The sequence below is a fragment of the Borostomias antarcticus genome (genome assembly GCF_949987555.1).
Source record: "Borostomias antarcticus genome assembly, chromosome: 8".
Lineage (NCBI taxonomy): Eukaryota > Metazoa > Chordata > Actinopteri > Stomiiformes > Stomiidae > Borostomias > Borostomias antarcticus.
In genome coordinates this window covers 12,088,334-12,115,278 of record NC_140241.1, presented here as the reverse complement: position 1 = coordinate 12,115,278, position 26,945 = coordinate 12,088,334, and the positions used below count along the sequence as shown (strand labels likewise).

Genomic DNA, 26,945 nt, shown 5'->3' with positions numbered 1-26,945 from the left:
TACTGGGGGGCAGAACAGCAGTTCAAACACAGTCTCTGATTTGCCTTGTTAAAATGTAATTTCTGTAAATCCATGTGGATGGGGAGAGGTACAGACTGACGCGTGGAGAGCAGAATGTGAGCTCACAATCTGGATGGTGATGCCAGGCTAACAGCTTTGCAGTCTCAACCCTTTATACAACAGGTAGTTCTGACTGCTCATTGTGATTGGACGAGAAACATTCTGAATAGAATGGTCAAATCACCTGTAGATCTCTGCGCCGCTGTGTGCTTGCAACTGTAACAATTCCCACACATCTGTTTTTTTTCTTGTCATTCCAGGATGCTTCCTTGCTAGTAATGTTTCAAAACAAACTTGATGTGACCTGAGCGTCACATCAGTGAGCGTTTCTCTGCCTGCAGGTTGTCTGAGTGCTGTGTCATGGTTGTGATTACTGTGCACCCAACTGCAAAATTAATTAGGGAAGAATATCTCGATATCGCAATATCTTTACCTAGAGCTCTGCAAATTACAAAAATGAATACTGTAATTAGTGTTAATTTGTAAACTTATGTTAATTTGTAAATGTTTCGTAATTTCTAAATTTGTAACTTGTAAATTTGTAATTTGGAATAGAGTATTAGAGTTTATCTGTATCAAGCATAATCTTCTAGGCAGCAGCAGCATTTCACTATGACTGTACACTGTACATTACATGTGACAAATAAAATAATCTTGAATCTTGAATTTTAAACTAGCTAGCTAGATGGCGTTCACAGCGAGCGTAAAAACCTAGGAAGCTATTGGTGAATGAGGCCCAATGTCTCTTCTATGCTAATGATACAGTGCGTTTACCCTGGCTCCAGCCACAGAATCTGAATTTTTGAAATGCAATTCAGGGTCTGGAAAGGCTCTCGTCCACAGTGATCTCCTGGTTGGAATTCTAACCACATTAAATGCAAAAAGCTAAATGACTGTAATGTCAATGTTAATGTAATGTATCCAGCACTCACTTCTAAAGCTTCAAAATAAAGCAAAAACTAAATATATGCAAATCTCTAGATCCCACTCATTGAAGGACATTGATTTAAAAATGTGCACTTTGGATGGTTTTGAAATTGAGAGTGCCTGTCGACAACCCTGGGATATCTATTGATGAAAAGGTGTCTTTTAAAATGCAGTTGATGAGCTAATTAAAAACATGGGTTCTTTAGAAACAGATCATCTTTCTCATGTGATAAGCTTTGAGTATATTTACTATTAATACATTTATGGATCATTTACAACAGGTGAGGAAAAAGGCAGTCCTCAAATAACTGACATTTGTGCATGGTGAATAGTTTCAACTTTAGATTACGGGCTGTAAAAACCTTTTCAAATGCTTTATAGATTTCTTCATGAATGCTAAAGGAATCTATTTGTTAAACATGAAAAACAAACTAGAAAGTACATTTCTTGGAGAAAATGTGAGTGGGGCCCGTGGCGTAGATAGTGGCGTGGTGGTGAGACTCCGCCCCCTCGGGTCAGAGCTTGTCGAGGACAGTGTACCCCTCTCCGGGCCACCTACCCGCCCGCACCGGTTGACACTCTCTCTCTAGCCCACTCGGGCTGAGTTGTGGGGCCCGTGGCGTGGATAGTGGTGTGCTGGTTAGGCCCCGCCCCCTTGGGTCACAGCTAGTCGGGAACAGTACAGTGACCTCTGGGCAATTTCCATGCATCCACCAATGAAGACTGTGTCTCTAGCCCACTCAGGGGTTGAGTTGTGGGGCGTGGATAGTGGCGTGGTGGTGAGACTCCGCCCCCTCGGGTCAGAACCGGTCGAGGACAGTGTACTGCTCCCCAGACCACCCACATGCACCCAACCGTGAAAACTGCGTCTTTAGCCAACTCAGGGTCTGAGATGTGGGGACAGTGGCGTGGATAGTGGCGTGGTGGCGAGACTCCGCCCCCTCAGGTCAGAGGTTGTGGGGGGCAGGTCAGTGATTGCCAGGCCATCCCCATGCACCCTTCATTGGAGACCATGTGTCTATAGCCCACCCCGGGCCGAGCAGTAGCTGTGGAGGTGTTGTATGGAAGTTGAGGTTAGAAGCAGTAGCAGTGAAAAGCAGTAGGTGTTTGTTATAAGTACTGCTAGTACTACACTCAAAAATAGATTTGACCACTCATCATAACTCATAGTTTTATTGAGTTCAATAGCTGAAAGAGGAGAAAATATATTAATATGAGTTTGCAGACTGAAAAAGAGTGTCATTCTGAATATTTCTTTGAATATAAAGAGAGAAAGAAAGAAAGGAAGAAAGGAAGGAAGAAAGAAAGAAAGAAAGAAAGGATGGAAAGAAAGAAAGAAAGAAAGAAAGAAAGAAAGAAAGAAAGAAAGAAAGAAAGAAAGAAAGAAAGAAGGATGGAAGGACGGAAAGAAAGAAAGAAAGAAAGAAAGAAGGAAGGAAGGTAGGAAGGAAGGAAGGAAGGAAGGATGGATGGATGGAAGGAAGGAAGGAAGGAAGGAAGGAAGGAAGGAAGGAAGGAAGGAAGGAAGGAATGAATGAATGAATGAATATGAATGCTACCACAGTAGTCATATAAGGGTGCCTGTACAGAGAGCCTGCACGTGTCCCCAAATTCAAATCCCAACTGACACAGTGAGCATCCTCTCATTCACTTCAATGGAAAGGCATGTTGGCTTCAGACAGCTCTCTCTCAAAAAGTATAAAGGTCACAGCCTAGATATTAACACCGTAGGAATCCTGAGAAAATGCTGAACATTTTAGGCTATGATATGTCCATGTAGCTTAAAAACTGTAGGCATGGCGACGAGTTAGAAAAAGGGTAAAAATGCAAAATGAGCAGCTCAAAAGGTAGAGTGTGGGCCCATACGTTTCAATGGAGAGCGCAGTTGCCGAACAAATCGTCATACAGCGAAAATTATAAGTCACACGCCTTAGATACTTACATTGTACGAATCAGCACAGTTATGGGAACGTTTCGATATATAATATGTGTATGAGCTGTTAAAACTGTAGGCATAGCAACAAGTTAGAAAAAGAGTAAAAATGCAAAATTAGCAGCTCAAAAGCTAGAGTGCGTTGCCATACGTTTCAATGAGGAGCGCAGTTGCCGAACAAGTCGTCATACAGCGAAAACTATAAGTCACACTGCTTAGATACTTACATTGTACGAATCAGCACAGTTGTGTGAACATTTTGATGTATAATATGTGTGTGAGCTTTCAAAACTGTAGGAGTGCCAGCAGTTTACAAAATGTGTGAATATTTTCAAAGCAACTGCTGCCACCACTCTAAAAACATAAAGTTTCTGAACATTCCAAAAGCAGTTTCAAGCAGTTTCAATGGGACAAAAAATAGTTTTAAAAGTTACATTTCTAAAAAACTATAACAAATATCAAAAATCTGAATGGATCCGTTCAAGAGCTAAACATTATGAACATTTTAAAGTTTGAATGAAGTTTCTAGGACAAAGTATGAAGAACTAGTTAAGGTTCAAAAAAGTGGGGAGAATAATAATAAAGAAAGAAATAGTGGGAATATCACAAGTTGGGCTAGCTTCTGCAAGCTAGCCCACCTAATGACAACAGGCCTAGTAATTGCTTAAAGTACAGTATCAACTGAGGTGTATTCTTGCAAGCATTTACAAATATGTTACTACACTTTAACAAACATTATTTCATGTTGAAAAAATAATTTACAAGTAACGATGATGTGTTATAGGCTAAATAATGTACAGATCATTTGTGAATGTTAAACTACTATTATTACAAATTATGTATTAATTAGTGCATTAGTCCTTCTTAACAAATACTTTGTAAATTCCTTAAAACTGATCACTATTGTGTATTTATAAGCGTTATGAATTATTAGAAAGGATTACAAGTATTGAAAATCCATCCATTAACTCAAACATTCTTCTGATAATCTACCTGCTGAAAATGAGCGTCACAGAGAGGCAAGACACCATTGAGTGAGTCATAGAGGGGTGGGGGGAGGACCGTTTGAAGGGGGGGTCCAGTGTGTGTCTGACGGTCCACCACCAGACCAGACGTGGGGGTAGGGGTTACATTTTGGGGAACTTCATTCACAGAAATCCCCCTGCCACCCTTCTTTCCTACTCTGAGGGTCCTTATCGCCACGCTTCACACTGCGGGGGGGAGGGGGCGTAGACTAAATAAAAACATAACATCAAAAATACAGCTAATATGGAAAAACAGAGCTCCTGTTTTCATCGTTCTGCTATCTCTCTCTTTCTCTCTCCCTCTCTCCTCTCTCTCTCCTCTCTCTCCTCCTCTTTCTTCCGTCTCCGTCTCCTCCCTCGCTCTCTCTCTGACATTTGGAGCTGAGTGCCACGCAGGGACAGGGCTGGTACGCTCGGCGCTGACCTGTCCGTGACCCCTGGCTTCGTCTTCCAGCACCCTTATGGGCGTGTCACAGCCGGGGCAGCTAAAGGGCAAGATCACCACCGCTGATAAGCCTGGTGGAGTGTTGGCTGCACTTAGTGCAACAGTGTGTGTGTGTGTGTGTATGTGTGTGTGTGTGTATGTGCGTGTGTGTGTGGTGGCATGTTGCGTGTCTGTGTGTTAGTGCGATGTGGCGTGTTGCGTGTGTGCGCGTGTGAGTGTGCGATGTGGCGTGTTGCGTGTGGTTCTTGTTGCACACACGCCTGCGGCCCAGAGAACGTGTGGCTGGCAGGGCGGGAGCTGGTCCAACCTGCCCCGCCGTCGTGAGCCAGCCTCGGTCTGCTGACGTCACCCAGGGGATTTTTCTGAGTGGATTTGCACCCTGTAGCGGATGAATGGGTATTATGTGTGTATTACGTGCCAGTGTTTTTACCTGTGCTAGTGCAAGATTGCGTGTGTGTGTGTCTGTGTGTGTGTGTGTGCGCGAGTGTGTGTGTGTGTGTGTGTGTGTACGTGTGTGTGTGCATGTGTGCGTGCGTGTGTGTGCGTGTGTGCATGTGTGTGTGTGTATGTGTGTGTGCGTGTGTGTGTGCGTGTGTGTGTGCAAGTGTGTGTGTGTGCGTGTGTGTGTGTGTGTGTGTGTGCGTGCGTGCGTGTGCGTGTGTGTGTGTGTGTGTGCATGCGTGTGTGTGTGGGTGCGTGTCAGTCCTAGGGTTGGCTGCCCCCGCTTGTAGCTCCCAGGGAGATCTGTGACCGACGCCTCTCAAGTTGAGGGTTCATCGTCAGTTCAGAGAGGGGTTCAGCTGGCGGTCAGCAGGCCACTACTGGGGCATTCATTCATCCTCTCTCTCTCTCTCTCTCTCTCTCTCTCTCTCACTCTCTCTATCTCCCACCCTCCCTCCTCCCTTGTTCTCTCCCCCTCCCTCCCTCTCTCTCTCTCTCTCTCCATCCCTTTCTCCAGCCATCTTTTTTTGACAGAGATTGTCAAGCAGTCAGGTGGTACTAACTGGGTGTATCACAAACAAAAGCTTGTGCCGTGTTGATGTTGTCCCCTCCGTAGCGGACACAGCCACCATGTTGCGTGCTCGGTCCTTGTTTGATAGATCTGTTTGTTTGACAGGAGTGTTGCACTTGGCTGCTCTCCTGTTCTCTGGGCATGTGTCCTTCCTGTTTACTGTCACATATTCAACGTGACATATAGACTATACTTGTTGTTATTGTGATGCTGCTGAACTCTTGACGAGGACACGGTGTGTTTGTGTGGATAAATCTGTTGACAAATGCATGGTCTCAAATAAAAAATAATAATAAAAAAATGAATAATAATCTCTTACTTTAGGATTTAAATCATGACCTATTTTAGCAGCTGACCTGACCAAGAAAAGCCGTGTGCAGACTGCAGACAAGATTAAGCTCATTTGAATGCTTGATCTGTGGGCAGTGCCACAGAGTTCAAGACCTACGTGACCCCAAAACAACAAGCTTGACACCTTACAGTTTCTGAATGGCACCATTGTGTATCAACTAGACCAGGGGTTCCCAACCTTCCTTCCCCGGAGACCCCCTAACTTACACTTGATGGATTTTGCGCCCCCCCCCCCCCCCCCCAAAAAAAAAAAAGATTTGCTGTGAATGTCCAGTCTGTGTGTGTTTCTATGTAAATTCCATCAGGTGTAAGCTAGGGGACAATGAAGTGCTTCGCCAGTGTAACAGTAATATTAATGTTGACACGATTCATAGTCTCAGATTAATTTGTTGAGTTTATATGGTATTGTAGTGACGTAAATACAAGGCTTTTTGACCCTTCATCAGATATGATGTATATTGTTAAAATTGTTGTGTGACATGTCAATAACATAATTCTTTGTCTAGTTAATATTAAGGCCTCAAACTGTCTGGGGCCTGGCGCCGGGGGGGGGGCGCGGACAACAGGTTGGGAAACCCTGAACTAGACTGTATTCACCCACCATTATCTCCAACTAGGGAACCATTTGAGTCTGCTAATGGACTTCAGCTACAGTAGTTGCTGATTATCTCAGGATATTGTCTTCAGTTACAAGGGAATCATTGGTTACAAATAAATTGTCTTCAGTTACAAGGGAATCATTGGTTACAAATAAATTGTCTTCAGTTACAAGGGAATCATTGGTTATAAACAAATTGTCTTCAGTTACAAGGGAATCATTGGTTACTGAAAAGCCAGATGATATATATATATATATATATATATATATATATAGATAGATAGATAGACAGACAGACAGACAGACAGATAGATAGATAGATAGATAGATAGATAGATAGATAGATAGATAGATAGATAGATAGATAGATAGATAGATAGATAGATAGATAGATAGATAGATAGATGTCATGCTATGTCACATGTTCAGAAACAACATCTTAGACATATGCCATCTTTTATCTTATTTGACTGGTCTCTGCTGTGTCTGTTAACCAGTTTTCACAGCCAGACGTTTTGTGCTTGACCTAGCGTAGCGTAGCGTAGCCGGGGCTAAGCGTCCATGGCAGCGGCCGAGCGCTAAACAGAGAGTGATGGTCGTCGCACACAAAGGTACTAGCCACCGTCTGATGGGAACACATGCTAGATGAGCCACACGGATATGGATACAGCTACAACACCACAACATGTTAGTAGGGTGGATACTGTAGGTAAACTAGCCTGAAGCTTGAAAACAGCCCCCCCTCCGTCAGCAATGGTATAACCCAGCTTGTTAAGCCAGTCTTTGGCCTGGTCCCAAAATGCCAGATTGGAGGGGGAAAAGAGTTTACCAGATAATACTGTCTGGATCCAACACAGTTTATTGGATTTGTTAGATCTGTAATAAGTTGCAATTTCGTGCACTGTATGTCTGACTGAGGATAATAGATTTGTTCTCCTAATTGTGAAGAGCTCTCTGGATGCAAATATTTCACGATGGAAAAAATGCACAGAGGCCTACAACACTGCAGACAGGCAGTTGAGTCCAGTCGTGAGGTTAGAGCGACTCCCGCGTCTCCCAGTGTGATGAAGGCGTCCTCAGATATCTGAATTCCCACTTTGCTGGCTTGGCTCTTTGGCCGAGGTACCAGCCGCCATATTGGATTGCTGACTCTCATTTTGCGAGAGAGATCGAAGAGCAGTCCCGTTCTTTATGGCGGATGGACACGACCTTTGTCAGCCTGGCAAATTAGCCTAGAAGCTGCGCCGGCCCTTTTCTGCCAGCTGTCCTATTAACGGAGTGACGCGGCGGAGTGGGGCGCGCTCGGTAACCTTATCTTGTAATTGGGTTCAAGGTTAAGTGACCTCGGAGCAGGGAGGTCCGGGGGTTAAGGTCGCCGTCAGCCAGAAGGGGCTGCCTTTAATCACAGATGGGAGAGAGAAATCAAGGCCCAGGCTTCAGCTGTCTGGGTAGGCCGGGACCACCCCCCCCTTCCTTCCCCCCTCCCTGTTGAAGCCTGACAGTTTAGTCTGAAAAGAGTGGTTGCCAGGCAACCCATATTCAAGCCAAGGTCTTATAAGCTTTTAACCTTAAGACAAATCGATATGGACAGCAATTCAGCTAATATTCATCTAGCAGATGGGAAAATTAGAGATGAGTCGCGTGATAGGAGGGGTGTGGAGGATGTGGGTGGCTATGTATGTAGCATGGAGAACGCTCCCTAATTGACATGCATGTGGACGGATAGAAAGAGAGATAGAAAGAGAGATAGAAAGAGAGAAGACATGAGAGAAATATGAATAAAAATGATGGTGACAAGCTTTCTGTGGAAGCTCTCTCTCTTTCTCCCTCTCTCTTCTCTTCTCATCTCTTTCTCTCTTCTCCTCTCTTCCCCTCTCTCCCCAGTCCTTTACTAGCCCATCCCTCTCTTTCTCTCTTCTCTACTACCTACATCCCTTCATCTCTCTCTCTATCTCTCTCTCCCTATCTCTCTCTTCTCCTCTAATACTCCCTCCCACCCTCTCTCTCTCCTCCTTTACTACCCCATCCCTTCCTCTCTCTCTCTCTCTCTCTCCCTCCATCCCTCCCTCCCTCTACTCCCCCCATCCCTTTCTCTCTGTGGGAGATGAATGACCAGCAGTGGAAGAGTTCAGCTAGCGTGACCCATAGACCTGTCCATTGCCAAGGGCGAGGAAATAGGCCAGATTAAAGAGCTTGTAAATAATGGCCCATAAACATCTGCCTGTTAGGAGGGCCAATCCATCTCCGTCCTCCATCTGCTGCTTTCCAGCTTTTGATTTCCTCACCGAGCTTCGTCCACAGGGTAAGTGTATCACCGGGACTGAGTTAGTCATATTCCAAGACAAACAAGAACTAGTCTGACCGACCCCCGCGGTCCTGCACAGTTCAGAACCTGATCGCTCACAGACACCGCGGCCGGTCCAAAGACAACAACGGAGCACATTAGCCATGTTGTCTTTGGGCTGCCCTTCTCCTCACGCTAAAAATAGCTGTGTCTGGCGAGCGCATTGTTCAAATGAAGACTTCAGAGATTTGTGAAGTGCGAGTGAGTGGAGAACGGTTACATGTTATTTTTGAATAGCCACGTTTTCATACGTCTCTTTGTTGTCCTAATCACCACTTTGCCAGTCTCCCTCCTTCGCCGTCATTAGCAACCTTCATTTGCCACCCTGCCCTAATTAGTGATTAGGCCTTGTTAATGGTGAGCTCCTGACATCTGCTCCGGATTCTGGCCACGTGCACTCTCCCGCCCTCTCCCACGTTGAAGCAGTCTAGAGCGGCATGAACCCATCCAACGACCCTTGGCACGGGCGTTAGTCACCTCATTTGTGGGTAAAACTACAGGTGGCGAATTACAGCAAACACAGGCAAATTGTGGGTAGATTGAGAGGGAGCGCTTGCCAGCAATGAGAGTGAATGTTTGCCAGCAGTTTGCATTGGTGAAGATCTGTGTTGTTGATTGTGTTTAAAGCAATACATAGCGTTTTCTCGGGTTTTCTCTGAACTGCGCCCCCACAGGCTCTGCGAGTAAGTGCACTGTTGTACTGTAGTAACTTTATCAGATTGTCTTTTTCTTTTTCTGGCTTCCTCCGTGATGTTTCGCTTCGGTTTTCTCACCTCCGCCATGATATCATTGAGCTAAAAAACGCATGATATCCATAGACGCCGGAATAGTTAGCTACTACTGTGTTCTTTAAGCACAATGTTGCGCATACGCACTTCGACTGAATGCTGCGTCCCGGGGGCGCGAGTTTTAAAAGGTAATAAATGTCAATGTATTATCTTTCTGAGTAGACTGTTTGGACGATTAAGCTTACTTTTAGTAGGCTAAATCTAATTGGAGAATTAGCACCAGACATGTTTGTAAAGGTCCAAATATCGCAGTGTATTGCTTTAAGTGCTGGGAACATTGTGTCGTGGAGTGTTTTTTTCCATGCAAACTGTCTGCTATCTGCTCAGTCTCCAGCTGGCATTGCCATCTCTCCCAAGCCGGAGCCTCCAGACCTCTCTGTGGTCCCTGCGGACGATCACAACCTCTTTCCCGTGTCCAGTAAGCACCTTGCCCTGTCTCCCCCCCCATCAGTGCTATTGAACTCAAACCTGGGTCTGGTCTTCCTTGTAGTTGGTTGTACAACCTCTCCCGACCAGAACGAGCAGCTATGGAGCAGTACATCCGAGACTCCCTGGCAGCCTCCCTCGCAGATATCATTCATCCTGAAACTGCCCTCTACTATGCGTGTCCACCCCACCTTCCATGTGTCTCAGATCAAACCAGTGGCCTCCAGTCCCTTGTCCCCACAGTCCCACCACCTACCCTCCTCAATGATGGTCCAGTCTACACGGGCTGTCCGTCGCCATGGTCGGGACCTGCAATATCTGGTGGACTGGGAGGGTTATGATCCAGAAGAACTTCCTGGGCGCCTCGTAGGGGGATCCTGGACTTGTCCCTCATCGCTGACTTCAATAGTTCCCGGCGGGCCTGTGCCAGTAGGCCGCTTGGAGGCGTCCGTTGTGTGTGTGTGTGTGTGTGTATGTGTGTGTGTGTGTGTGTGTGTGTGTGTGGGGCGGGGGGGGGGGGGGGGGTGCTGCTACGCCCTGGCTCTCCACTTCTGCCCCTGCCTCCTCCTAGCCCCTCCCTGCTCTGGAATGCACTCACCTGAACTCATCTTCAATCCAGTCCAGCACTCACCTGTTTTCTCTTGTCTCATCTACATATTGAGTAGAACCTATGCCCACCCTCCCATTGCTCTCTGTAAAGAAACTATATAAATAAAGTTTGATTTGATTTGATTTGATCTGCGACTGGAGTCCTTTATATACCCTGGGCTTCTTCTCCTCCATGCCAGTTCGTTGTTAAGCCTGATATTAGTAAGACCTTGCTGTGCCCTTCTGTTCTGTGTTTTCGAGAGACTTTTGTCAAACACGGTTTTCTTGTTTTTGCAGTTTTGAAGAGACTGCCTGCCCAGCCAGCCTGGGACCGCTGATTATTTTTGTGTTGGTTTGTGACTTCAACCTTTAGTTGGAAGATTTCAGCAGCCTTGTTTTTTGGGATAAAACCTTTGTTCGATATTTTTAAACCAAAGTAAAATAGTGTTAAGCATCTCTCAGAGTTCCATGTCTGCTTTGGGGATCCCTTTGCCATTCCTAGCAAAACTAAACTGTGATTTGTCAAGATACCTGGAAAGGGGGCTGAAATAAGCCAAGGAGGTTTTGCCCTACATGGGTTTTCCAATATTAACATGCCCTAGCTGATCCAATCAAATCTTGTCAGACAGATCCCAGGTGGTGGGAGGCAACCACACCTTATCCTCCCTCAACACGGGCACTCCCCAGGGCAGTACAGCCACCTTTGACTCCAATACCACTGTCAAGTTTGCAGACGACACAGCAGTAATAGGCCTGATCATCAACAATGGGTGAACTGTTTTTTTGCGTCCCTCTGGAAAATATAGCAGTAGGACCTATGTCCAACCCCCCCCCCCATTGCTCTCTGTAAAGCGCATTGTGTTGCCTCTGTGTATGAAACGCACTATACAAATAAAGTTTGTTTTGATTTGAACAATGATGAGAGGGCCTACCTGGAGAAGATGAGAGTCCTGACCCAGTGGTGTCAGGAAAACAACCTCCATCTGAACGTTAGCAACACAAAGGAGACGGTGGTGAACTTTGGGAGGAAGAAGGAGAGTAACTAGCTGCAAGTACCTCGGCGTCCAGATCACCAAGGACCTGACATGGTCAACACACCTAGACACTGTGGTGAGGAAAGCATGTCACTGTACCACCCACCAGATTCAATAGAGCTTCTACTTATGCATGATAGATAGCATCTTGACTGGGAATATCACCACCTGGTACGGGAACAGCAGCTCTCAGGATCGCAAGGCCCTACAGAGACTGGTACGGTCAGCTGAACGTACCTTTGGGGGGCCACTCCAACACCTCGAGGACATCTATTCCAGAAGATGTAAGACCAGGGCCAACAGGATCCTGAGAGACACCAGCCAGCCAGGAAATGGACTCTGCTACGGTCAGGGAAGAGATACCGCACTCACATGGCGAGCACAGAGAGGCTCAGAAAGAGTTTCTTCCCACAAGCCATCTGGCTCCTGAATGACTCCATCTAGAACAGCTAGTATATGTAGAATATCTACTGCACATAACCACATGCAAATGCAAATATGTATATACCTCACCCGATGACTATGGAGAAAAGAGATCTGGAATATTTGGTGAAAAACTATTTCACAAAACTACACATAAGGGAGAACAACAGCTTTTTGCCGAAAACTGGACTGCTAAGCTAGTTAAGTTTCAAAAGCTTTCCACCTGTGATGTGTACGTGCATGCATAGGGTGCCTGGGTCAAATATAATTGTATTTTAATTGTATAATATTGTACCGTCTTCAAGAAAGGAGTCAGACAGCAGTCCAATCTTCGAGTATTGGGCTTTATTCACGTGCACCTAGACGATGACAGACTGCTCGAGTGTTGGTAAATTCGGTTCTTACCTACGAACAAATACCAAATAAGAAAACATTGGTGAATATCTGAGTCTTCATGGAAACTGCGTGATTGGGGTTTAAGAAGGAAATGCTTGGTAAGAAGGGCTGGTGAATCTTAATGAGACAATGACTGACAGACTTTATGTCATGAAGGGTTTACCAACCACCTCACTGTTCAGATTTTATTTTCACATCTCATGTGTCGGTGCTGTATGCTTACCTTGTCAAAGCACTCTTGTCATTTCACAGGAGGGGGTGTGTAAGTAATTGTCAACTGCAACGCTGCAAAACTGGCAATGAAATAAATGCAAGCTAAGGAGCGCTATCTATCGATCTCATTGAAATTCCAAAACCTTAAACATAGTCTTCTTTACACAATGGCATGACAGCAGATGTGACTTCAGGTTCCTGTAAGGCTCTTACAGCACTGCCATAAAAGGTTATTTAATTCAACATCACACAGAACAAGGTAAAGAGAAAATCATTGTTTTATAAAATCACTGTTTTATATTACTATAATATTCAGTGTAACTTAAGACATCAATTGAAAATGTCTCCTCTTAATTAGCACTGTGACTGCTGGTGACACTAGTTCATATTGACGGCTTTGCTGTAAATGTGATAGTCTATAAGGTAACTACAGTTGTTCTTATGACATGTGAGTAAAATTCCATCATTTATTATGAAAATGCGCCCGAGTAGCGGTGTTTTTGTGATCAGTGTGAGGGTTTGTTTTTCAGGCAGGTGAGCTGTGAGTACAGGGTTACGTGCTCGGAGGGACACTGCCCTTCACTCCTCAGACGAGGCCTCTAACCTCAAACTGTCAGAGTGAATGATTCGCCATCTCAACACCGAATCCCACTCAAGGTGAGCTCTCTCATGCTCTTGGCTCAAATGTTTAAGCTTTTATGTTTTTATAAAGTACCCCATCTCCTGTTTGAATTTCACACTTTAATTTATTTTATTTTCACCAAATTGTAAACTCTGTCATCATCACCAGACTCTTCCCCTCTCCTCCCCCTCAACCTTGATTTATTGGCTGCCATCTTTGACCCGCTGAGTGACCCCTACCTTAAACACATTTCAATGGAGCCAACACATTTATTTGGCAGATAAATCATTGCTTACCAAACGCTCGTGGGGCAGAGAGAGAAGGTCAAAGTCGTGGACGGAGATAAAAATTAAATGACAGAGATAGTGAGTTCAAATGAGAGGTGCCAACATCAATGTAACACACACCTCACGGCTACTGGTTGGACCCGATTCCCTTCCTTTCAGGTTGTCCCATGGGTTCGGAACGGACAGTGTTAGTGAGACGGAAGGTAGGAGAGAGGGTGACGCACAGCAGTGACCTCGTTAGGTGATACTTTGAGGTCAAAGTTACAGTATAATTGTCTCATGTGATTAGTGTGCACAGCAGAAGTGGATTAAGTACATACTGTACAACACTGTAGGTAAGCTGTCGTGTGAGCCGGAAACTGTGATAGCATTCCATTTCATCATCAATCAAATTGTACTAGGACAGCAATTCAGAATTTTCTAATTAAACTGAAGTAATCCTTTATCAATACGAGTACCGGAATGAATGAAATTAAATGAGCAGCCATCTCATCTAATTCTTCATGGACAGTGATTTAAGAGGGGATCGCGAGGGGATGTTAATTTGATTTGTCTGACCAATCAGCCAATAGGGCTGGTTATCCATGACCTCTGAACCCTGGGGTTTTCCAGTTGGCTGGCTGGGGACGGCACCTTTGCGTGACCCCTCGGTCGGTATGGTAATGTCCTGTTGGGGGAGGGGCTCACGTCAGAGAGGACAGGTACTACACAACACAGGCTCAAGGCCAGTGTCCTATATCTATATCCAGATAACCATCCACATGTGTGTGTGTGTGTGTGTGTGTGTGTGTGTGTGTGTGTGTGTGTGTGTGTGTGTGTGTGTGTGTATATATCGTATATCCAGCTACAGTATTCAATATCGTCTGTCTGTCTGTCTGTCTGTCTGTCTACTGTATACCCACGTCCCTGCATTTGTACCCCACATACAGGTAGAAGATTATGATTATGATTCCCACCAGCCCTGATGACACCATGATAACAGGTTGGAGTAGAGGGATTTCCCCCGCTGCTTCAAAGCCCCTGTGAGAGCAGGAGAGGCTTAACATGGAAGCACTGTGATCAGAGTAGGGCTCAATTAGCTACTGTTGTAGGGGGGGGGGGGGGGGTGCGGGCGTGGTGGGGGTGCAAGCCTGTCCTGCAGGCTCAGCCGGGGGATCAAGAGGGTTTCCTGTCCCACGGCTGACCCCTTCAAAGCTCGCACAGATGTCCTGACCCCCCCCCCCCCCCCCGAACTCCCTCTTGACCCCGCCATCCAAGACAAAGCACTCAGGTGACACCTCTTATCTCAAGGGCTCTCTCTTTCTGCCTCTGACCCCTTCTCTCTTTTTTCTCTCTATCTCCATATCTCTGACCCTCTCTCTCTCCACCTTGTCTCTCTTTCTCTCTCTTTGTCTTTCTCTCCATGTTTTTCTCTCTTTTTCTCTTTACCTTATCTATGTCCCTCTCTTTCTCTCAGCTACCCATTGGTTGTTCTCCTGGTAGAATTTCACAATGGCAAAACTAGTCCCCCAGTCTAAACCCAATACTGTGTCGTATCTCTGTCTTGAGGTGCACTACCAAGGTCAAGAGAGCCATTGACTAAGACATCTACCACATGCGTTTTCTTTGTTTGATTTTTGTAATATCAAGACTGTAGATTGTTCAAATTCTGTGGGTGACCATCTCGCTTGGTGAAATAATATTAGGCCCTTGAAGCACACCATGAATGACAACAAAGACTATCTCGCCCCTGGTCTTGGGCGTATCTTGAAACAGTTCTTGACCGCGTCCGTGTCGACCACGTGTGGGGGTCTTCGTACGTCTGCGGTGGTCCTTCAGGGGTCCTGACAGGGTGATCCTGCACCAAAGGGACAGAGGGCCACCCAAAAGGAAACCCCATTGGTGTCCAAGAGAGCATGGAGAGATGGAGGGATTAGCACACACAGGGTCGTGATCATGGAGAGATGAGGGGTGAGGGTACCCAGGGTCGTGATCTGGATTTATCTGCATTTATCTTGAAAGGCTCCTGCTTGGTGCTTCCTTGGTGGCTTCAAGAAAGAAAATAGGAAATGTAGAATACGGCACATTGTCCGGATGTTGATACATATCCTTCCTCCTCTATGAAGGCAGGGTATAACATGGATGCTGGGTAGCTGCAATATGTCCCTCTTTCAGTAAGTGTGAATTGGTGAAATGTACAGAAGCTGTTCTTGTTTAGTCAAATATTCTTTCTTTTCTCTTTTTTGGCTTTGAAAGCGTATGGTGTTGATGACGATGATGATGTGATGCTGACTGGTGATTATTAGTATGCCTTATACTGTATGTCCTTTGTTGTTGTTGTTGTTGTTGTTGCTGTCTTCTACTCTTGCTGCAAATCAACTGCCACACAGACGACAAATAAAGTTGAAGTTTACCGTCTACCCTCATCTATATACCCTCATCTATCTACCCTCATCTATAAACCCTCATATATCTACCATACCCTCATCTATATACCCTAATCTATATACCCTCATCTATATACCCTCATCTATCTACCCTCATCTATCTACCCTCATCTATATACCCTCATCTATATGTGTTGCCTCTGGGTATGAAATGCGCTATACAAATAAAGCTTTGATTGATTGATTGATTGATATATACCCTCATCTATCTACCCTCATCTATATACCCTCATCTATCTACCATACCCTCATCTATCTACCGTCATCTATCTACCCTCATCTATATACCCTCATCTATATACCCTTATCTATCTACCCTCATTTATATACCCTCATCTATCTACCCTCATATATCTACCCTCATCTATCTACCATACCCTCATCTACAGTATATACCCTCATCTTTATACCCTCATCTATATACCCTCATCTATATACCTTCATCTGTCTACCCTCATGTAACTGTCCTTTTTCTTGTCCCCATTCTGTTCCGTTTGATACTCACCTACATTGACTCTCCATCCCTCCATCTCTGCCCTCTTCCTCTGTCTCTCCTTCTTCTCCTCCCTCTTCTTCTCCTCCCTCTTCCTCTCCTCCCTCGTCCTCTCCTCCCTCGTCCTCTCCTCCCTCTCTCAATGCAAGGCTGTCAGAGTTTTGGGAGCCAGTCAGCTGTGAAATCGCACAAATTGCTGTTGCTACACGTCTGACCCCGCAACAGAGGGAGAGGACAGAGAGAGAGAGGGAGAGAGAGAGAGAGAGAGAGGAGGGGTGTGGAGGGGGGTAGAGAGAGAGATTTTCTGCTCCAACACTCTTGAACCTTTTCTGCCCCCCTCATTCACACACACACACAAACAGACACGCACACACACACACACACAGATGCACAAGCACATGCACAGCTGCAAGACCGCGTATATCCCCAAGACCCCCACCTTCCAACCAACACTACCACCACCACCACCTCCTCCTCTCCTACTCTCAACATACACGCCTCCCCCGCCGTGTTAAGACACCTCCACCACTTTGCTTCAGTGTCCGGGTCACTTCACAGAACAGAAGAACAGCCGTCAGAAGCCCCCACATAGGAGCACCCCCCACGGACCCGGCAGAGCTATTTCAGCCCAAGATCATGACAAGAACGCATCCATCATAAATTATAACACACCCCAGTGGTGTAGTGGAGGGTTTACGGAGGTATACAGAGAAATACCCATTTCTTTATCCATGGACCCACAGAATACCCACTTCTTTATCCATGGACCCACACTATACCCACTTCTTTATCCATGGACCCACACTATACCCACTTCTTTATCCATGGACCCACACTATACCCACTTCTTTAAACACCACTAATATAAAAACTGTAATATTTCTGCTACAGTATTTCCACTTCTTTAGTCAGAGTATACATACTTCTTTAGTCAGAGTATTTCCACTTCTTTAGTCAGAGTAGACCCACTTCTTTAGTCAGAGTATACCCACTTCTTTAGTCAGAGTATACCTACTTCTTTAGTCAGAGTAGACCCACTTCTTTAGTCACCACTACACCCCTGGGTGCAAGTTACTAATGGCCGAAACACAGACATGAAAGTTACTGTGACTGTGTTTGCACTTGTGATGACCTGTTAGGTCTTTCAGACAGAGTAGGCTATGATAGGCTCACAGTTCTGGAAACACAAGTGTACCTGTATATCTCTCATCCTGCTCGTGAGACAGGCAGTGAAGCCTATTCAATTACACCAACTCTCATTCTGCTCGTTAGACAGGCAGTGTCGCCTCTATTCAATTACACTATTTTATTGCGATACTGGATGTGATTTGCAGTAGCCTAATTCATTATGTAACATCTCTTCCCCAAATGAAATCATTATCATTTAGCCAGTCCAAACCTAAAACAGTTGGCATACACGTTGGATTACTGGGAAACACATTCCATCAATTAAGACGTAAAAGTAGAAGATTCACTAAAGTTTGCTACAGACCTTATATCATATCACTAATGATCTTGAATGACCTTTTTCCATTTTAAGACCCTCCACCTTGAGAACACTGGACCAACATGGCAACTTCTTCTATCAAATCACCATTAGTTACTACATACTGCCCTCTAGTGGCGCTCATGTTAAACCTCCCTGTAGGGCTTTTTCTAAAGGTTATCAAATTATGTTTTCAAAGATGTTGTTGTCAAAAGGTGACATGGGAAACCATTGTCTTCTGAAATATTTGTCTCCAGTATGGCCTGCCTGAAATGTTGAAAATCAACAATGAAAAGCACATAAGTTAGGGGCCTGACTCTGAAATGTCAGACCCTCAATTGTGTCCTCATTTTGCACTGCCAAAAACGTAGGCCCAATTGAGAGGCCAGGAACCCTGACCTACTTGACACAATACGATTGTGTTTGATCAAACCCCTGGACCGGATGCCTATGAGGCTTACAGTGATTATCAACAGCAGTTGCATTTCCATATCACTAGGAGACGCTGTACATTAAAAACCTACGGCACGAGGAAAAGGAAGTGGCATGCAACAACAGAGAAGAAGACAGAACAGGAACAGAATGTGTTAGCATTGCGACCATAACAGTGGGTTTACATATTTTATCAGCTATACTTCAAATATTTTCACCATTTTGTTTGTTAAGTCTTGTCAATTATTATTGAATGCCAGTAAAAATATGTCTTAACGTGAGCTTCTTTTCCCAGGTTTTGGACAGTCCCTGCTAATGCTAACCAGCTAGCACACATCACCATCTGCTTATTTTCTGCACAGTAATAGCTTGTTCCTACTCATTTTGGATGAAACTATGACTTCCCTTGCCCTAAACCACGAGGACACTTACGCAATTGAATCCGCAGTTAGGAGTGCCATTGAAATGGTCATGAACGTGTTTTACAGAGTGAACAGTCAACAACTGCAAGAATATCACAAGAACCTGACCAAGAAGAACCTGGAAAACCAACACCTCAGGAATAAGGTGGATCTAGCTGAACGAGAGCTGAAGACGCTGCGCCGTCGTGTCAGGAACGTAGAACAGTCTTTCGGACACCCCGAGGGTCGTCATGACGGTTCAAGCCACCACGCCTCAGCGGCAAGCGCGAGCAGTCCTCACAGGTTGGCAGCCGATCACGAGCTTCCTGGGTCGGACCACTGGGAAAGCGAGTTCACTGGTGAGTGACAACCTGGCGCACCACTCTTGACTGCTGTTTGTTGTTATAGCCTCACTTTAGGTGCTTCTGCTGAGATGATAATTGAAGGCCTACTCTATGTACTGTCCATCAAAACGACTTTGGGCAGTCCTTGACATGTCCTCTTCCTGTAGCCGAACTTGGAAGTACTTATGACACACATTAGTATCCTGTTGCAATGTAATATTCGGTTTATACAAGATATTAGCAGGCTGCCCACACTCTCTTTACATCTGCTAAGATCTGCTAAGGGTTTTTCTTTTTAACCCCCCCCTCCCTCCCAAGCCCTCATACTTAACCAGAACATGACAGCCGCTGATCTCCAGGACGGCCCCAGCAAGGCCCCCCACCACCAGGACCCTCTCGCTGGTCAGACCCAGGCTCTGGGGGCCGCCCTGTCCCCGCCCCCCATCCCCGCGGCGCCCCTGGTGGTGAAGGAGGAGCCGTGCGAGGCCGAGGCGGTCTACATCAAATGGGAGATGTGTGAGCAGAGCCTCGGGGAGCAGCAGGAGCCCCTGGCCCCCGTGGAGTACTCTGAAGGGGACTGCGGCGTCCGCGAGGAGGGCGGCCTGTCGCTGCAGCTCAGCCAGGCGTCCGCGGGGATGATGGGGGGTCAGGGGAGAGACCGCGTCCACTCCAGCATGCAGCTGATGCAAGACGAGATGATCAGAAACCATAATAAGCAGCAGAGAAGTAAGTATGTCCTCTGTGTTGTTCTCTTATATCACCGTAAATTCTCTACGGCTCTTCGCGTTGTGTGCGTGTGTGTTCTGTGTATGTGTGTGTGTGTGTGCGCGCGTGTGTTCTCTGTGTGCGTGTGTTCTCTCTCTCTCTCTGTGTGTGTGTGTGTGTGCATTTGTATTGCAAAGTGTTTTTAGAACATCTCTGTTCAGCTTTAACAGCTAAGTTGATGTCCCTTTTGTATTATTAGGGAAACAGTTAACTCAACAGTACAGCAGACGCCTGAAGGAGAGAATCTACTCCGACCCAGAGAGACTCCAGGCCTACAGGGAGCGGGAGAGGCGCAGGTACCCTCTCTCTCTCTCTATACAGCCTGTATATTTAGATATGTTTGTTTTGTCTTATACACTCACTATATGTATATTCATATGCATGTATGTTTATTTTTTTCCCCCTATTTTTTCTGCCAAAAGCATTGGCGTCCGTGTCTGAAATGTGCTATACAAATAAAGCTTGATTTGATGACTTCTCTCTTATGCTCTCTATGATAGTCACCCTTGATCCCAGACTGACCCGCTGCTGATACAGTGGCTCAGTACGGGCTCTCACTAGAACTCTCACTAGAACCTTGCTCTCGTCCTCTCCCCCTCCAGCTGATACCGTGGCTCAGTACAGGCTCTCACTAGAACTCTCACTAGAACCCTGCTATCGTCCTCTCCCCATCCAGCTGATACCGTGGCTCAGTACGGGCTCTCACTAGAACCCTGCTCTCGTCCTCTCCCCATCCAGCTGATACCGTGGATCAGTACAGGCTCTCACTAGAACTCTCACTAGAACCCTGCTGTCGTCCTCTCCCCCTCCAGCTGATACGGTGGCTCAGTACGGGCTCTCACTAGAACCTTGAACTAGAACTCTCACTAGAATCCTGCTCTCGTCCTCTCCCCCTCCAGCTGATACCGTGGCTCAGTACGGGCTCTCACTAGAACCTCTCTCTCGTCCTCTCCCCCCTCAGGTACCACAGGAGGAAGGTTCTGATCGCGGACCTGCCCGAGGAGAGCCGGAGACTAAGGAGGGAGGCCTGGAGGGCGGCCGCCACGCGCTACCGCGCCCGCAAAACCTCCACGGGCCTCCAGACGGACCCGCCACAGGCCCATCACCTCCTCCCCCACCTGCCCCCCCAGGACACGGACGACCCCGATCAGGCGGGGAGTCGGCTCAGGGGCCGGCCGCGGGGCGGGGGGGGCAGGCAGTGTGTGTAGCTCATCAACACAACAGCGGATCGTATACCGTACTGTGCTTGACCGTATGCGATGGTGACATTTTGTACATAAGGACTTTTGCGGTGACTGGTTTGCGGGTTGTAAACTTGTGTAAATAATCCATTCATACCTCTGAGGACACATGCTGGGGAAGACACCTGAATAGATGATGGTCAATAATCAATACGTTCAACATAGACATCAACTAATAATGAGCTTATCATAAGGGAGCTGGGAAAAGTAAGACGTTAAAAAACGGTATTTCTGGACTGACACCCCCTCTACTTGCAACACTAAATCTGGTTGGTTCATCTGTAGAATGACTAGTGATTTCATTAACAGAAGCGTCTGCCAAAGCTCTTCATTTTATTCAAGGTTTGAATCTCTCATTCAGCCTCCATTCTCTCTGTGCATTCAGCCATTCATGGTTTTTCTGTGATAGTTAGACGGTGCTTATTAAAAGTAAGTGTACCTGTATTTAAACTCAGGATTTGTGATTAAACTGACACATGAATCACTGAGAGATGTGGTATTTTTTAGTGAAATATAAACTGTTTTTCTAATATTTTTTTTATATAGTTTGCTTCCATTCGTATATGCACCATGGAACAGGTGACAGGAAACATATTTTTTAATTTACTTGAGAATGCATTGCCTGTGAGGTAAAGACACATTTCGGTGCCGTGTGTCCGTTCGTTCACAGCAGGAGATTTAGAATGCGCTGAACATTCCGCCTTTTATGTGAATGGAGATTCAAAATTCTTTAATTTGTCACATGTAATGTTCAGTACCGTCACAGTGAAATGTTGCTGCGAGCTCAAGATGTAACAATCTATACAGTATAAGGATAAAATAGATACCAGCATGGATGGATTGTGTATGTACATGGATTGTGTACGTACATGCTATATACTGTATATGGATATGCAACCTGGGGCATGGGTCTGTTATGTACATGCTATAGCTATAATAAATAATCCCAGGGGTGAGATATATTGACATTTACATATGATTGTTATAAATGTACACTAGATATTCTGATCCACTAGATATAGTGGTGCAGTATACATTAGATAGTCATTCAGGTGCTGGATGGCTTGGGGAAAGAAGTTCTTCCTGAGTGCTCGCCATGTGTGCAATACCTTACAAAATTCCCCAGTGGGGACAATAAAGGTTTTTAATAAATCTTTTCCCTGACCAAAGCAGAGAGAACAGTCCATTGCCTGGGTGACTGGGGTCTTTCAGGATCCTGTTGGCCTTGGTGTTGCATCTTCTGGTGTAGATGTCTTCAAGGTGGGGGAGTGCCCCCCCAGGGTACGTTCAGCTGACCGTACCAGTCTGTAGGGCCTTGCGATCCTGAGAGCTGCTGTTTCTGTCAGAAGTAGTGATATTCCCTGACTGGATGCTCTCGATCGTGCATGAGTAGAAGCTTCATCGAATTTGTTGGGACACTGAATTTCCTCAGTAGTCCGAGGTGGTAGTCTCAGATGTGCTTTCCTCACCACAGTGTTTATGTGTGCTGACCATGTTAGGTCCTTGGTGATCTGGATACCAAGGTATTTGAAACTGTCCCGTTTTCAAACATCACTGAATATTTCAAAAACTATAAATAGCATCACTTAGATATTTGAATGCGAGTGAAAGCATGACAACCTGAACACGGTGTATAATATGTGAAAGTACTGTGAAATTGTAGGAGTAGCAACCATTTGCAAAATGTGTGGATATTTTCAAATCACCAACTGCCATTACTCTAACAACTGAACATTCCATCACTCATTTAAATGGTACAAAAACGATGAAAAAAAGTGCAGCCTATACTTAACGTGTGTCCATGTGTCTGTTCATAGCATGAGATTTAGCCCAATCAGGAGTAGCCAATACCATTGCACACCAGCACTAGAGGGCAGTAGCAATTGCTTAGACTGCTTACTTCACCACCTGGGTGTGAAGTGACTTCCTTGTGGCCCTTAAGTGAGAATGAACGACCCATGCGTAAAAAATGTGTGCTGGCAGGGTTTTTACTTTCTCTAACTGTTAACTGTGTCAGTGCAGCAGTGTGACAGCTGCAAGCATCACTGTGCATTCTAACTCTGGCAGTGGTCTCAGGGATCTCACCACAAGTTAAAGACGGACGGACGGACCGACCGACCGACCGACCGACCACCAGTTCCGACCACCAGTCAGGAACGAGGTGGACTGTCAAGTGCACCAAGGGCTGGCACATTAGGCCCAAGAGTCAGACATGAGATACGAGAGGCCTACGGTGGCAGATCCGGCCCAAGCACCTGGGACAGGCTGGAAAGGTGGTAATAAATATTATAAGTGGATCCCTCTAAAAAAGGGATGGATGGATGAATAATGAATGGTCCACACACACATGGAACTGACAAGCCCCCCCCCCTCTCTAGCCAGGGTCTGGCGCTTATCAGAAGGAACAAAGGGATAGTGTTGGGTGAACTGCCTGAACTTTCCTGTATGAGATTGTGAATAATAGATGTTAAAAGGAAGAAGGAGAAGGTGTAATCAAGCAAGTAACACTGTTTAAAGTGAATATCATTTATTGGAAATGTAATCACTTAAAGTAGAAGTAGACATTTATAAGTCATGTATTTGTTCTTAGTCAAGATCAACTATGTAACCTTGTATACGTGTGAGACAGTAATAACAATGTAACGATTAGAGAATGTATCCATGTATCAACTGTTTGAGTATATAGGTAATGCTTAAAGTAAGATATTTAATAAGATGTTAATTAGACATTTATTCTGTGATGTCCTGCTTTGGGTGATTGTTAATCTGACAGGGAGGAGAGAAGGACTGTGTTCATCCGAAGAGACGTGACGTCAACACCCTACCCTCCTGGAAGGGGGTTCAAGAAACAGCTCGCGAGGAGGGAGAGACACTTCTTCTTTCCATCAATAGAGGAATGGAGTAAGTCACACTTCTTCTTTCCATCGAGGAATGGAGGAAGTCAGACTTTTCTTTCCACCAACAGAGACGTGGAAGAAGTCAGAGGCTGGAGACCTGGGAGCTATTCTCTTTCATGTTTTTCTTTTATATCCTGTATTTTTCATGTAACTGGATTGTCTGTATAACTTATGTATAACACCAAATTTTATATAAAGCTTTTTACCCTTGCATCAGATATTTTCTCCTGGCCTTTATTGGTTTGGTGAGTATAGATATATCTTGCTTGAGTCATTGAATTGATGATTGAGATTTAGCTTAAAGGTCTTACAGCAGGGCGATTAGGCCCGTCCGCCCAGGTGGACTAAAGAGGGTCTAACCTGGGCCTTTCCTCCGGAGAGGGAGGTTGAAGAGGAATGCGTGTGTGTGAGTTGACACTGAGGAGTTGACCTTTGAGCTGTGAGCACGAACAGAGGTCTAAATCAAGTGGCATCGCTCTGTTAGAGAGAGCGTATTGGAGCACACACACACATTTGGGAGAGAGAATTGGGAGATGCATTTTAAGAGAAGCTGTGACTGATTGACTCATGTGATGGTAGTTTAAGCAAGAACATATTAGATTCATGAGCCACGGATAACAATAAAACCTGGCAGTGAGGTTCAACAAAATAAATGCTCTATTCATCCCTGAGGGTAATTGTTGTAATAATACTCATGAAATGAATGGGTTGTTTAAAATGTTACTCTTCAAAAAAAAATCTCCAAACCACGTTAGTCACCACGTTGTTTACGACCTAAATCCAGGATCAAGGATGAGAGGAGAGTGTTGTTAAATTATTTTAGCCCCGGGTCTCCTGGATCATATCTGAATCAACATGACAAAGCTGAATAATGGCTGAATGGTGATGTAGGTCTGACATCTTGCAGTTGCAGAACAAGAAAGACTACAAAACATTACCACGTTACATTATTTTGAAAGATGAGAAATAATAGAGGCCCACAAAATCCTTTTTTAATATAAAAGTTTATTTAATACACTTCAAACTGACATGACACATGTACATTTATTCAGTTTGACTTTAAATGCTACATTTGATGCCGCATACTGCGCACGCTTCTAGCTGTTGCTGTGCGCTCATGCGCGTCGCGTGTGACGGCGCTTTTACGCACGTAGTGGCGCTGCGCTGAACCAACCGCACCGCGCTGTTTCTGTTTGTTTTTTCACCGGTACGTATGGTTTTGTTAAAAGAAAAAAAGCTTATTATATCACCAATTGTTTTCAGCCAATATGTGGTTGATAGTCTTGCATCTCGCACGCACTTCCATTTAAGCTAGAGCCCTGATGTAGGCTGTAAATAGCCAAGCCCATAAGGCGTCTGAATAACATGTGGACATGTAAATATTTATGCTGACTCAAACCGTATTTGCGCATTTTAAATAATAACGTTAGATAGTTATCAGTGACAACAAATTGTGGTTTACAGACGAGTGTTTGTTCTAAAGTGTTGAAACGTGATCTTGGTCGACAGCTGGGGCTGTCCTGATGAACAATAGAGCCAGGGACAGGCGCGCGCCAGCAGCTGACATCCCCCCAGTCGCGTGAGGAGCTCTGCTCTGGCAGAGCCTGCTGGCCCGTGGGCTTGTTTTACTGTATGTTGGTAAAATATTATGAATAAAGACTTATTTTCGGTTCATGATAGGGCTGCCTGTGGTCGATATATTAGAACAGGTGTTAAGATTACCTAAAACGTTGGACGCCGCCAGTTTCAGGTTTGTCACTATTATGAATGTTTGATCTCTTTACACCGCTGCTAAATGGCATTGTTGTTGAAGCCGCCTACTGGGGAGTCGAGTATGGGGATTTGGGGTCTTGTCATGCGTCGCCTGGAGGCGCAAGCTCGGACACGCAGGACAGCAAACAAACACCATGGAACCATCTGTTTTTACTATTACAAACACCATGGAATACGACGGTCTTTCAAAGTTTTGACCATGCGATGTGTGAATATTGGACATTTTAACGGACTGAATAGACATGTAATGCTTTGAATGGTGTTGGAACGAAAACATGTTCAGGTTAGGCTAATGTATACTCACACTATCTTTCTGTCACATTCAAATGATCGTGGCTTGGTCGAACATGATATTTTAGACATGTCTCATTTTAGATAAGAGTTAAAGACCGTTTGAGTTTGAATTGGAGTTTCAACAGTCTGCGTTTTGTTGTGGCTTACAAGATGTGTCAAGTAGCCAACCACGTTGTGCGCCAGATGGGCTAATTTAAGTTACTGATCTCTAGGTTGACATTGTAAATAATTATTAAAATCGTAGAAAATGTGAATTTAAATAATTATTTTACAGATTCCAGATGTCTAACAGACAAACAGCTTACCCAATGCACTGCAGTGAGCAGGTGACATTCTCTGTTGGAGCGATTTATACAGGAGCCCCAAATCAGCATCTTTCTTCAGCCAACCTGGAACTGATAATTCTCTGAGTGAAATATGAAGGAAAATACTTTAATAAATCAATATTTAAACACCAAAAGCTTTTCTATCTCATCCTTGAGATACTTGGATACACCTGTACCCTTTATGGAGAGGACACTTGACGTTTCCCTTCTTTTGCCTGCTTCTGTCATTTTATCGAAATAATATTTTCTTCTAAGTTTGAATGGTCTATTCCGATTAAAATAGGTCTATTTGTGTCCAAAATACCCACAATGAATCTTTTTGGACCTCTCCAAGAGGCTGCAGGGCTTGCCAGACGCACAGGATCCTGTGGAAACTCTGTGAACGGCTTAGCTGCCCACTGAGTGACAATTGCTCTTCAGTATATGCAGTATGACTACTGGATGGACCAAAATATGTTGAAAGCCTCGGGGGTGGACAGCATGTGTTTGAGGAGGGGGCTTACTTGCTATGGCCACTGACATACCATTTGAAAAGAGCATGTTGGAGCTTGTGTGACCATGTGCTCAAATAGGCCCTTTCTGGGCATCTGGGGGG

The 26,945-nt window shown here is 45.2% G+C and overlaps 1 protein-coding gene across 1 annotated transcript; it reads left to right on the top strand.

Moving 5' to 3' along the window:
• The first annotated feature begins 18,438 nt into the window (after positions 1–18,438).
• Positions 18,439–21,473, top strand: LOC311311943 (uncharacterized protein). Its single transcript, XM_084441763.1, has 5 exons — positions 18,439–18,484; positions 18,605–19,069; positions 19,373–19,780; positions 20,019–20,115; positions 20,781–21,473. The coding sequence occupies exons 2-5, from the start codon at positions 18,706–18,708 to the stop codon at positions 21,025–21,027; spliced, it is 1,116 nt and encodes a 371-aa protein (XP_084297889.1). The 5' UTR covers positions 18,439–18,484; positions 18,605–18,705; the 3' UTR covers positions 21,028–21,473.
• Positions 21,474–26,945: the final 5,472 nt, after the last annotated feature.

What these genes read in the sequence shown, in the direction of transcription:
- LOC311311943 (XM_084441763.1), top strand. Translation starts at nt 18,706, where the DNA reads ATGACTTCCCTTGCCCTAAACCACGAGGACACTTACGCAATTGAATCC. An exon ending in CCATAATAAGCAGCAGAGAA is followed by an intron (nt 19,781 to 20,018) that starts GTAAGTATGTCC and finishes TTGTATTATTAG; the next exon opens with GGAAACAGTTAACTCAACAG. An exon ending in AGGGAGCGGGAGAGGCGCAG is followed by an intron (nt 20,116 to 20,780) that starts GTACCCTCTCTC and finishes CTCCCCCCTCAG; the next exon opens with GTACCACAGGAGGAAGGTTC.